General features: G+C 31.4%; 1 protein-coding gene across 4 annotated transcripts in view; it reads right to left on the bottom strand.

Annotated features, from left to right (window-relative positions):
* The window catches only part of COL11A1 (collagen type XI alpha 1 chain), a gene marked incomplete at its 5' end in the record, with an annotated part of 194,942 nt that overhangs the window by 95,357 nt on the left and 85,771 nt on the right, over positions 1–13,814 (bottom strand). For all 4 annotated transcript variants that reach the window (XM_082652321.1, XM_082652323.1, XM_082652320.1 and 1 more), the window contains 12 exons: positions 1,375–1,419; positions 2,520–2,573; positions 6,803–6,847; positions 7,310–7,363; positions 7,615–7,659; positions 8,102–8,155; positions 9,344–9,388; positions 9,506–9,559; positions 10,762–10,815; positions 11,015–11,068; positions 11,186–11,239; positions 13,701–13,754. In XM_082652321.1, coding sequence (XP_082508447.1) covers positions 1,375–1,419; positions 2,520–2,573; positions 6,803–6,847; positions 7,310–7,363; positions 7,615–7,659; positions 8,102–8,155; positions 9,344–9,388; positions 9,506–9,559; positions 10,762–10,815; positions 11,015–11,068; positions 11,186–11,239; positions 13,701–13,754 — 612 coding nt within the window. The remainder of the gene's footprint in view (positions 1–1,374; positions 1,420–2,519; positions 2,574–6,802; positions 6,848–7,309; positions 7,364–7,614; positions 7,660–8,101; positions 8,156–9,343; positions 9,389–9,505; positions 9,560–10,761; positions 10,816–11,014; positions 11,069–11,185; positions 11,240–13,700; positions 13,755–13,814) is intronic.

Genomic DNA, 13,814 nt, shown 5'->3' with positions numbered 1-13,814 from the left:
GAATGGATAAAGAAGATGTGGCACATATATACAATGGAATATTACTCAGCCATAAAAAGAAAATAAATTGAGTTATTTGTAGTGCGGTGGATGGACCTAGAGTCTGTCATACAGAGTGAAGTAAGTCAGAAAGAGAAAAATAAATACCATATGCTAACACATATATATGGAATCTAAAAAAAAAAAAAAAAAAAAGGTTCTGAAGAACCTAGGGGTAGGACAGGAATAAAGATGCAGACATAGAGAATGGACTTGAGGACATGGGGAGAGGGAAGGGTAAGCTGGGACAAAGTGAGAGAGTGGCATGGACATATATACACTACCAAATGTAAAATAGATAGCTAGTGGGAAGCAGTTGCATAGCACAGGGAGTTCAGCTCGGTGATTTGTGACCACCTAGAGGGCTGGAATAGGGAGGTTGGGAAGGAGGGAGATGCAAGAGGGAAGAGATATGGGGATATATGTATGTATATGTATAACTGATTCACTTTGTTATACAGCAGAAAGTAACACACAATTGTAAAGCAATTATACTCCAATAAAGGATGTTAAAAAAATTTATTGCATTCACATCATCAAGAATATGATCAAAATTATATATTTTCCATGGCTGGCTTCATTTCACTAGTCTACCTAAAGGAAATAATGTATGATATACAATAGTATATATTATACAATAGTAATGTTGACTATTTTAATAAGAATCCAAAATTAGCTACTCTAAATAAAAATGATCTTACCCTGCTACTGTAATCCAAAATAGTATTAACATTGAAAGCTTTTATTTTGTTATTTTATTTAGATATTTTGATAATCATTGCTCTTACAATTTAGTATCCTCTTATGTAAAGGTTATCAGAAAGTAATAAGTACAGATAAAATTCAAGTGACATAAACACTTTAATGATATTCAGTAGTTCTTGTCCAATTTCATTATTATTACTTATGGTCATTTACTCCACATATACTACATAGGCAGAATGTGGATTTATTTCTTATCATGAGAATATTTTTAGAAAAACAGAGAATGCTAGTCTAATTGATCAAATTGCCAATGCAAAATTAAAAGTTATCTAAGACACATCTTTTTTATACCCTAAATAAAAAGCAACTATAGAAACATGATTATATCTAAATGCTAGCAAAAATTCTTTTGAGAGTAAAGACATATTACAGGTAGTGAATAACTATTTTCTGGCACTTAGTTTCCAATATTCATATCCCTAAATGATCATCGAAGAATATGATGTATATATATATATACAAACACACACACACAGACACGCATATATATATATTGTAGAAATGATCAAAGTAAGGCATTTTCTCTAGGGGATAAGGTGACAATATTTAAATGGATACTTTGTAACATACCAGAGAACCCTTTTCTCCAGACTGGCCTTCTTTTCCAGGATGACCCTACATTTATTAAAAATATAGACTGGTGAGATGCAATATTAATGGTAATTTATATTATGAAATTGTTCCCTTTTTTCCCATCTGTTGAGGTTTTACTCTTTATGTTTCAAAATACATTGCACATTTTGCATCAGTGTATATGGCTTTAAATAACACTGGAAACTGTGGCATTTGGAAAGAAACATAGTAAGTTTATATTGCATGGGTATAAGTTTCATCAACTACATAATACACTTGAGCGAGAGCTTGGGAAAAGCACATAACACATATTATTCATCAACAATTCAACCCCAGTCTCATTTAGAGTCTTACATAAAGGTGTTTCAATCTAACTTCTATTTTGCATATTGATCAAATAATCATACACACATCTTTAAAAAGCAACTAAAATACGTGGATATATATTTTAAAATATTGCAACATCATAAACACTAATGGTGTTTGTAATCAAGTTATCGAGAGTCACTAAATATTGCATAAAAACATACAGCTCCACAACAAATATACTCAATGAAAACAACTAGTTGCAGAATGAAAATTTTTGTACCCTAGCTCTGAGTAAGTAGTTTGAAGAGAAAAAAATAACAACTGTGGAGATTACATAATTACATTATTTATTACTATGTGATAAGATATAATAAACACTGCTATATTTCTAGAAAAGTAGGGAATCCCTGAAGGCAGAGGAATTTTCATGTAAGATGTCTGAGGAAACTTACAAAAGGTGAGGAATTTCACCTGGACTCTCAAGAAACATGTTCTTTGAAAAGGAAGAGAGAATGGAAAAGTGTTTTCTATGAAAAGAAAAGGACATAACAAAAGGTATAGCAATAGAAAATGTAAAGCACGCTAAGAGAAAAGTGAGTGGTAGGAAAATATGAGATTCTGGCCTAGGGTGGTCCAAAGCCCACTGGGAGCTCCTTAAAGAGTTTGCAATATGGAAGTGGCATGATGAAATAGCATTTTAGAGAGATCAATGTTTAATTATTGGCTCTACTGCTTTTATTACTGAATTCTTACAATCACTTCTAAAGCACATGTAAAATCTATTTTTGCAAATAACATATAGAAATTTTAATGACCAGGTAATTATTACTTACAGGAGGCCCATCAGCACCAGGGAGTCCTCCGAGCCCTGGTTTTCCTTGTGGTCCCTAATCAAATAGAGAAAAAGAATATTTTTCACTTAAAAATTGAAAATAATGAAAAGTCTGGCTTTGTACATAGTGATATACAGCCAATAAAATTCTTAACTTGAGTCACTGGCTTTCAAGCAACAAACATCTGAATACTTTTTAACATATTATGTAGAAGAAATGGTATATAAAGATAGATGAAAACCAAATTTAACATCTGTCAGAGACATGCAAGTTTTCATACTGCTTAATAGTCCTAAATGTGTCTTTTTAAATTAACAAGTTAGTTTTTGCATACCACAATAAACTGGAACTTATAGAATAAAAAGGAAAACAATATAGGTCAATATACAATCAATATACATTGATTTATATCATTGAAAAAGCAAATATTGGCTATTTCCAGGAATGATGTTAATAAGTGCCAATTCACAGGGAACTATATTCAATACCTTGTGATAAAACATAATGGAAAAGAATATGAAAAAGAATGAACTAAATCACTTTGCTGTACAGTAGAAATTAATACAACATTGTAAATCAACTGTACTTTAGTAACTATTTATTCAACAGATTAATCTGTGTTTAATCACAGGGGATTTCAAATCTCATTTAATTTGATCATTGGTAAGGTTGGAACATGCTAAGAATGACTATTACAAGAAGTAGACCCTTCAATGGGAGAAAAATTGGCTTTCTGCTTAGAATAATTAATTTTATCAAGTCTTCAGAGCCTAAGCCATTATTGCTTACTGGTCAAGTCATTAGCCAGAATTTAGAAACAATTAAAAGGGCAAGGATATATCAGCAATCCTAGATGCTGGATGTAGGAGGATTTTTCCATTCTTAGAAAGTATTTAGAAAAAGCATTGTATTCATATACATGAATAGTACAGAATTTAACTAGAAAGCCTCACTTAAATCACTTAACAAGAAAGTCTCACTTAAATCACTATGGAACAACACACAAAAATAAAGGTAACCTTTAAATTGAAAATCTGGACTTTATAACTGAATTTAATTGCATCTCATTTACAGGATTTAAAAGATTCAATTCCCTTCACCACTCTGCAAAGTCATATACAGTTAAGTAATCTAACATTATGAAACAATTGTTATAAAACCTGTTTTTTTTAATGGCAGTGTTTTGCCTTTCACTCAAATCATTTTTTCTCTCTCAGTAAATAGTCTTATTTCTTCAAAACAAAATGTAGATTACAAAGGCAAAACTATTCCAGTAATTATTATTATCAGCAGATATATTTCTAAGACCATGACCTTGTGTACAATACTACATGGATTTTATGTTGTTGCTATATATTTAAGGGTAGATGAGAAACACTAAAACTCTTGTACTATAGGATGATTTTTTTAATCAAGTTAAAATCAATCCATCTTTTTTAAAATAAAAGCTCCATGACAGTACAATATTTTGTCTGCTTTCTTAACTGCTTGGTGTCTCCCTACAGGAATGGGGACAAAGTTAAATGAATGAATGCAATATTTTAGATTTTAATAAAATAGTTATAATTTATTGTGTCTCTATGCACTATGTTAAGCAATATATATATATAATATATTTATATGTATAGTATCCATTTTAAGTCTCAAGCAATTCCATGAAATATCAGCATCAAAGAGCTTGAGTAATTAACTAATGTTAATACATCACAGAATTGCAATATAAATGAATCCAGATCTGTAGCCATATCGTCAAAGTCCTTGCCTTTAACTAATATATATTTCGTGTCTTGCTTTTTCTTCTTTAGCTCCTATAGTTATACAATACCATTTGTTTTCTGTAAAGCCATTAACATATGTGATGTAAATTCTGAAGCCATAAATTAAATCACAGGACTTAACAGTATATTTAAGTTATCAACGTGTCAGAAAAGCAATATAGTTGTCATCCATTTTAGTTAATTAGCTTGAACTTTATAAAATCTTTTATCACAAATATAATAACAGCATAGGCTATGATAACTTAGGACAAAAATATAAAAGTTATTGGGAATTAAAAATATATGACATTACTTAAATTATATTTAATTGTGAGATTATAGCATGATCCAACTGAAAACATTATTCACCAAGTTTTGAAAGACAAGGCTCTTGAGCCAGAATAAACAGAAAACAGTATATCATAAAGAAAATAAAAGTAATGTAGGTCCAAAATAAACTATATACCATAAATGCAATACAAATAAAATGCATTTTCTTCATGTTCTTGAGTTTCTTTCTCCTTTTGAAGGAAAGAGGCTGTCTTTGGACTCAAGAGCTGGATATGTTCAAAGCAGAGAAAGAAGCGGCTTGTGCTTAAAGACAGCTCTCTTCCTACCACAAGAAGTGCAGTGAATCAGATTCTATATTTTACCTGTGACTCAACAAAGGGAATTCAGATATAACAACTTTCCTTAAAAGCAAATTCTTCCTAGAAATCCAGTTCAGAGATGATAAAATTATTGTAGAAAATTCAATAGGCATATGCCTCAAGTGCAATTTATGGTTATGATGAGCTAATCCGAAATATGTTAAGAATATATGTCCAGATTAAGATCTCTGATCTAAAGCAAAGATTTTAAATCACCTTTGGTACCTAACATCTTAAATAAATAAACCATTTTCCAATAGCACTCTAATACTGTAAACATATGGAAAATATGCACAGAGAAAAAGTACTTTAAAGATCATTTAAGTTTGATATGCTAATTCTTAACGTTAATAATAAGTAACTTGGTAAGAATGTTACCAAAGGACTTGAATATATATTTTACCAAAGAATATATAGAAAAGGTCAATAAGCACATAAAAATATGTTCAGCATCACTAGTGATTAGTGAAATGCCAGTTAAAACCACAATAAGATACTATTTCACACCAACAAAAATGACCATAATCAAAAAGAGAAGCAATATTAGTATTGTTGAGAATCTAGAGAAACTAGAATCCTCATAAAATGCTGATAGGAAGGAAATATGGTACAACCACTTTGAAAAACAATTGGAAACTTCTTAAAATGTTAAATATAAATTTACCATATAACCCAGCAATTCCACTTCTAAGTATCTACCAAAAATAAATGAAAACATGTCTACACAAATACCTTTTTACAAATATTCATAGCAGCACTATTCCTAATAGCTGAAAAGTGTACATAACTCATATGTCCCTCAACTGCTGAATAAGTAAACAAAATGTGGTATATTCAATCAATGGAATACTACTTGGCAACAAAAAGGAGCAAAGTGCTGACACATGCTGCAATATGGATAAACCTCAAAAACATTATGCCAAATGAAGCCAGACACAAATGTCACATATTATATTCATTCATATGATTAAATTAAAATATTAATTTCGTTCCTATATCTTGTTCACATGAGATGTTCAGATAAGATAAATCTATAAAGATAGAAAGTAGATCAATGGTTGTCTAGCTTTGTGGGTGAAGTGGGGAGTGCAAATTGACACAAGGTTTCTTTCTGGGGTGGTATAAGTATTCTAAAAATGTGATTGTGGCACAACTATAAATTCACTAAAAATCATTGACTTGTACACTTAAAATGAGTAAATTTTTAGGGTATGAAATTAACCCCAATAAAGTTGTTAATTTAAAAAATATTACATATTCACAGAAATCAACAAAAATAAGAAAAAAATATATTAGAAAGAATTAGGTAACACTGTGCTGTAACTATAGGGGACAGGAAATATTACTTAGGGAATCTGTCAGAGGAGATAAGGACAAAAGACATCTCTTTAATTAAAAACTTATTCTTGTTTTGATCCAGACATTGAGTTATTAAAAAGAACATCATTTGCCATTTATACATGAGAAACGGTGGCAATAATAACGTCACAATTTTCTCTTAATTAGACCTTGCTAAAAGCCTTTTGTCACAAGCAAACCTAATTACATTTTTTAAATAACGAGAAATAAAAGGAGGACCAAAATAAAGAGAAAACACTCACTCATATCAGTACGTTTCTGAAATTAATATAGCTGAGAATGTCACATTTGGAAGTTATCCAAATGGAAACTCTGTGAAATTTTATCATTTACAGCTCAGAGACATATGAATGATTGCTGCTCACCCTGTGCTTTCATAATTTAACTCCAGATTAATTATTTATATGCTGGGACATTTAAATATCTTATTAAAAACAGAAGGCAGGCCTTATACCTCCCTAAAGTTGACAACACAAGCTTGTTTACCAGACATTACTAGAACAACAGAATAACTTACTTTTTCACCGGGAGGACCAATTGGACCTTGTGGACCAGGAAGACCCTATTTTAAAAGAATTCATTTCATATGTCAAGAATCACATCACAAGAATACACTTTTAAAATAGTAAATGATTAGCCCTCTATTTTACATGAAATGATTTATGAGAATCTATATATATATTCCCCCACATTCCCCAGAAAGTTTTGCAACACTATGAGGGGTTTTACATAAGCTACTCTTCTGGCAATGGATATGTAATGTGATCCTATTCAGAACCCTCCTGCAGGTGTCCTGGCATTCCATGAACACCGAATGACTCATTTTTCTCTTGGAAGAAAGAGGCCTCTGCAAATTTGCTCAAATTTTTTTTAAAAAGGAAAAACAAAAAAAAAGAATCGTCTTCCTACATTCACAATAAAAACCCTTAGCCCTACATAGAAAATTCTGAGGCTGTCAATTTTCTTGTATAAAGATACCATCTTATCCCATTATCTCAAAAAAGCTGTGACGGTTTAGACTTACTTGAGGTCCTGGATTCCCTTGCTGACCTGGAGGTCCAGGTTCCCCTTGGGGACCCTGCCATAGGAAAATATAAAGAGTCTTTAATAAAACTATTTCACATAATAGGTTTTTTCTTCTCAGTTGAAAAATAGTCCCCAAATCATGTTTCCCTATAGAGAATCCGGAAAATCTTGCAAAATATTAATGCTGGCAGAAGCACTTGGCAACACATTGTAAGAAATCTTAATTTTAGATTTAGCAACAAAAGTGGTTTGTTAGTACTTAGATTACAGAAACGAGTTATCTTATGGATATTTTCTACATACCATGTTCCCTTTTGGTCCTGTGGGGCCATCCACACCTGCGATACCCTTCAATGACGAAAAAAATATGCTTGAGTGTTAACAAGTTCAGATGCTACAATGGAAAATTTAGAAGACTAACCTAATAATATGACACCCAGTAGCCTAGGTTGACTAAAAATCATTTTAGAACTTAATGGAAATGAGGGAAAAAGCAAGGTCTATACTCTCCTCTCCATGCCCATGGAGACAACCTAACAGCATTTTCCACTGCGAGTTCGGAATTTGACACGAAACAATAAAATAGGTAAACTAAAAGGAAGAAAAAAGAAAGAAGCCAGTGGAGTAGGGTATGCTCAGTTAAACTGATAGGCAGCACCATTAGGTCTTAGAATATAACAGAGCAGTAAACCCTTGGCTGTCTACTGAAAGCTTTCACAGCCTCCTGGCTTTAAAAAGTCTGGTAACAAGCTTTCCCTAGGAAATCTTGAATGTTTTCAACAATACATACAGGCTGTCCTGTAGGTCCTGGAGTTCCCCTTGGTCCTAGCAAACCTCGTGGACCCTAGGAGGAAAAGAAAAACACATTCTCATAAGAAATGCCTTCAAAACATGCCTCTTCCTTTAAATAAATATTAATGTAATGTTTAGATTAAAATATTTGTTCATCTTCTTTTAATGGTGTTTAAAATGCCATTTTTATATGACACAAATATCTAGTGTTTATATTGATCCAAAAGCCAAGATGGACAAGAAAGTCTTTAATACAGAAGCCGTATCTTTTATTTTTATAAATTTACATATGAATCACTTGGGAAATTTTAAAAATAGGAAATATTTTAATGCTTTAAATAAGTCACTTTTGTGTCATATTCCAATTTGAATAGCAACACTGAATCTTATTAAATCTTATTATTCAATAAGTTAGACTACACAAATAGAAGAGTCCTGATTCTCATTTATTTTACAGTTAAGTAAATTCCATCATGAAAGAATATTCTACTGAGAGAAAGAAACAAACAGCTGGATAACTATGTTAGCAAGATTATAGAAACCATTTGCTTGATTTTTAAAATTATTATGACTTAATTAATTTCTTCTATTCTTCTTCCCCCTCCTCCATTTGTTCCTCCCTCTTTTCCTTCTTTAGAAAAGTGAATACAATGACTTACTGTCATATTCACTTGAGCTACTATGCCTTTTAGTTGACAGGCTCTATAATGTGGAAAACTAGGACTAAAACTAGGAGGCCTGCTTCTAGTCTGGTTCTTTGATTAACTAGCTTTGGGTAAACCTTTCCAATTCAGTTTCCTCATTTGTAAAAATCAGTGGAAAAAAGGATATAATCTAGTAAATTTTATAGTTCTATCTGGTATATACTAAGCACCTAATTTTTGTGTTTCTTCTGATAATAAGATTAATTTATCCTAAACACATAACTAGATTCTAGAGCTATTGATGATATAAAAACTGAAACAAAACAAAAAACAGCAACAAAAACTAGGTAAGGTTTTTGCCTGACAAGATGTTATATCCCACAATTTTTTCTCTTGATTTTCTAAGACTTTCTTTAACAAAAGAAGAGCTCTCAGTATCATTTTTAAATGTTTTTTTCACATAACAATTACCTGCTTAGCTTAGGCAAGACGGCAATAGTCATCTGAGTTTATTATTGACTTTATATATGTAACACCAATCACTATTCCTTCAAAACGGGGTATTATTTAAAAAGAAAAAAAAGAAAGTTGCTTACAGCTTCACCTGGAAGACCCCTTGGTCCTATTTCTCCATCTTCTCCCTGTCATGGACAAAATGAGTGGGAGAGTGATGCAATCAGACAATGTAACATTTCAGCATGATTTTGTTCTATGTTTTAATTTTAAATATTTCTTAAAAGAAATGAAGTTTAATATACCCGCATTCCATCTTCGCCAGGAGGACCAGGAGGACCTTGGGGACCTCGTTCACCCTATTAAATAAATCCAAGTATAAGTAGAACACAAAATAAACTAGAATGTTTGTCTATCCTACAGCTATCCTACCAAATATAACGGAACATTTGCAGAAAAAACTTATGCTCTATTTTCCTTCCTCAAAAAGTTTCAAAGATAAATCATAATTTTACATTAACTGGCGTTATATATTAGTATGCTAGGAAAAAATGTTCCCCCAATTTTGAAAACAAAAAGGTTTAAATGAAATTCCCAAATAATTTTCAGACATTTAATTATTACAAACTAATAGAAAAGTATTTTGCTGAAGACTGTCTTAAACATGGATACACTTTGCTGATTTTTATTTAATTTACATTTTTTCTGCTTCTAAAATAATTCTTATTAAATCAGCACAGTTCTAGAAGACTAAAGAAATTTTTGGAGTTTTTAAAAAACAAAATTATATATTTTTCTCAGCATGTGATAGGCACTTGCTAGACATTCATAGTGCTCTCTTTTCTTTATCTTTCTATTTTTTTATATTCTCCAATTTCCTAATGGTTGTCCCATCTTCCTTCTTAACTTTTGGAGAAGAAAAATGTGAAGATCCAATTCTGATCTTTTTTCGAAAGACCACATCTTTGCTTAATTTCCCACTAAAAATATTGACTGGATTGCCGTTCAACATTGTATTTTGTTTAGCCTTAGTGAATTATAAGCTCTTGCACTGGACTGCAAACTAATATTATCACAAAGAAGTAGCTTGTGGTGTCTCAATCTACTGGAGCCATCTAATTAGTATAATAAAATACAGTGCCCAGTATATTGTTATATTAATGACAAACTGCCTATAGATGTCCTCTTTTGAGTATATTTCCACAGACAAAATGTAATAAGGAAATTGAGGCAATTATCAAAAAATTAGAGGCAAAATTAAATCTCCACACTTGTTCTATAAATGTATTTTCCATATACGTGTACATAAAGATTCCACATCAACTTATATTTGTGTAAACTGAATATTTTAATGTCTAAAAGAAATTAAAGAACTTATATGAGTATCACACATATAATTCTACTTATCTTTCTTCAAGTATCTAGTAGATGTACTAATTTATATGAGTTCACAAATACTTAGATTAATTTTCTTCTTATATCTTAGTGTATCAATATTTCGTAGTATTCCTGTATTATCCCAATATAAAAAGTATAAAATGTACAGAATGGTATATCTTACCCTGTGACCCTTGTCACCTGGCAGACCTGGAAGTCCATCAAATCCTCGATCCCCCTGTAAAATCACCATCATCATCATCATCATCATCATCACCGTCATCATTATCATTACAATTTCCAGCCTATTTCTGTACTGTAATTTGAGTGTGAAATGTTCTTTCATATCAAGAAACTCTATTTTAAAACATAAAAATTTCAGGGGTGAACTGAGATACGAGATCTGAAAATACAAATGTATGAGATGAGCTCCCGACCTTGGCCCCGGGTTCTCCTGGCATTCCTCTTCCTCCATCAGCACCCGGACGACCCTGATAATACCAAGAACATGACTAAGCAAAAGGGATTCCAAATAGACAGAATAAAAGAAAACAAAATAACTGATGATTTCAGATGACCTCAAAATGTACAATGAAAACTAACCATACCCTTTTTCCAGATTTTCCTATTGGACCAGGAGGACCTTGGACACCACGAGGGCCCTATACAAAACATCATAATTAATTAACTTTATAGAATTCCTGATCAGTAAACTTAATCAAATCAAGAGAAAGGGTTTTAGAAATTTATATCTTCTTAGCTTTACCTTAATCATTTTAACACAAGAAAATTATTTCTTATGTAAAATTCTACATAAAGCAAAAAGACAAGAGAATAGATTTTTCCAAATGGTTTCTTGCCAAAAAGGAGTCATGCTATTTTATTAAGTTTATATAGACATGCAATTACATTTAAACAAAAGGCATATAAACTGATATTTTAAGTTTGAAAAAATCCTCAATTACTAAATATATTCTCAAAACCTTGCAGTTTTACATTTCACTTGACTGAAAACACTTCCATTTTATTCCTCTTCTCTTCGCCTTCACCTTTCTCTTCATTTTTTGGAGATCCTATTCTGGATATTTATTCTTTTATTGCAAGTATCACATTGAATTATAATTGTCTTTTTTTCATAGTTCAATCTCCCATTAAATTGTTAACTACTGTGATTTTGGACTAAATATTTTTCTCCATTATACTCCTATAATTTAGCACAGTGCTGGTACATATTTCTTTCAATCATCTACAAAATCCTGGAGGATCACTTGGCAAACCTTAATTCAAATTATTGACTGGCACCATGCCATGTCAGATTAAAGTTTAAAGATTCTCAATATCTTTCTTGAAGCAGTATAGTACAGTGTTATATCAATATACAATGTCTTATTTGTGAATTAATATATGTTTTTTTTAAAATAAAATTACACAGCTAATAATAGATCCAATATAGATCCAGTAAAAATAGTATATAGGCCTTTGTATTTAATTAACTATACCCTTTTTAAGTTTAAACAATATGCATATAATGAGTGAGGTAGAAAATGCAACGCATATTTGAAATTACAAATAATTCTTATGATTACTGTGAAATGTTGATTATAGAAATATGAAATTAAGGTTGCCTAATAATTAGAGGTTAAAAGAATATAGCTTTTAAAAAACTATTGCAGCAAGAAAACTCTATCCTATACCCCAGCTGGAAGGCAAGGAGCAATAATAACAGGACAAATCTTGTTAGTTTTCAATGAAAATGATCCTTCATTTGATATTGCATCTCATTGGAGTTAAGGAAAACTGCAAACACCATGAAATCTACTGCAGCATGTTTTCAGATTCATCCATTTTGTAAAGAGGTGAGTCTGACCCAAAAGTTCATAAACTTTGCAAAAGACATATCAATATTTTTATGCAATTCTCAGTTAAGGTACAAATGTTTTCCATTTCTTTATGGCAACATTTAACAAGCACGAAAAAGAAGGTCGCCACATTCTGTGCCACCCAAATATCTTTCTAAATTTTGGGGGGATTTTTTTCTCATTTCAAAACAAACTGTGGTGCATCCAAACAGGGGAATATTATACAGCAACAAAAAGGAATAAACTATTGATGCACTCATCAACTGCAACAAACCCCAAAGGCATTATGCTGAGTGAAAGAAGCCAGTCTCAAAGATTACATAATGTATGATTTCATTTATGTAGTATTCTTGGAAACACGAAACTGTAGTGATGAAGAACAGATCAGTGCTTGTCAGGTATTAGGGGTATGAGGAAGTTGTGACTGTAAAGTGGCACCAAGAAATTGCTTGGGGTTATGACTGTGGTGGTGGTGACGAAGAATACATATAGGTGTTCACATTCAAGTTTACATTATAATATTGTTAAAATAAAACTAATTTTAAAAAAAGAAAAAAATTAGTTGGATGGCCACTTGAGAGCTCCTGTAGCCCAATCTGAGTTTATATGTATTGAGTATATCAGAAAGCATTTTCATTAAAAATGAATTTTAAAAATACATCACATTTTGCTTTTACAGTTTTCTAGAATAAGTATAATTCATAATGTGCTTATAGTGAATGTCTCTATCTACTTATTATCATTCAAGGAAAAATAATACTTTTAATTTGGCACCATGTAAATATAATGTAAGATCTTTTTAAGAATTTCAGGTCAGACGTTTTCAATTTCTCTTAATTTCCTCAGCTCTACAAAGGGCTTAAAATTAGCTTCTTTTAGGTATATTAAATATTTTTTCTGAGACAATTTACTAGATTTTATTCTCCATAGGAAACATGTTAGGCTTGTGGCAGGACCACTATAAATACAATTGTAATAGTGCTTCTCTGTTCTGTACAATCTCAAGCCAATCTAATGTTCTGAAGACCTATTACTATCAAGACTTTCCCATTCTAGCTTATTATCTTCTTTTAATATTGTTTAAATTAATAAAGTTATTGGCAGTCAACTGATCGTTAGAGATGTTTCAACTGAAGAAGGTGATGTGAGCTTAAAGGTAATGTAAGTAATTATTTTACTCATAAAACAGATGGTAGACACTTCAATTACCCTAATAGATAAAATAAACTCAAAAATAAAATAAGTGAAATAGGTTAATTTTTACCTGAGGACCTGGATCACCCCTCTCACCTTTGGCCCCAGAGGAACCAGGCCCCCCCTGTAGAGAAAAGGTGAAGACATAATCATTTAATTTTGTAATTCCCTAACCAGTTTTTTT

The sequence above is a fragment of the Grampus griseus genome, assembly GCF_964374135.1.
Source record: "Grampus griseus genome assembly, chromosome: 1".
NCBI lineage: Eukaryota > Metazoa > Chordata > Mammalia > Artiodactyla > Delphinidae > Grampus > Grampus griseus.
Note: the sequence above shows the minus strand (reverse complement) of the source record. Positions and strands in the feature narration are given on the sequence as shown.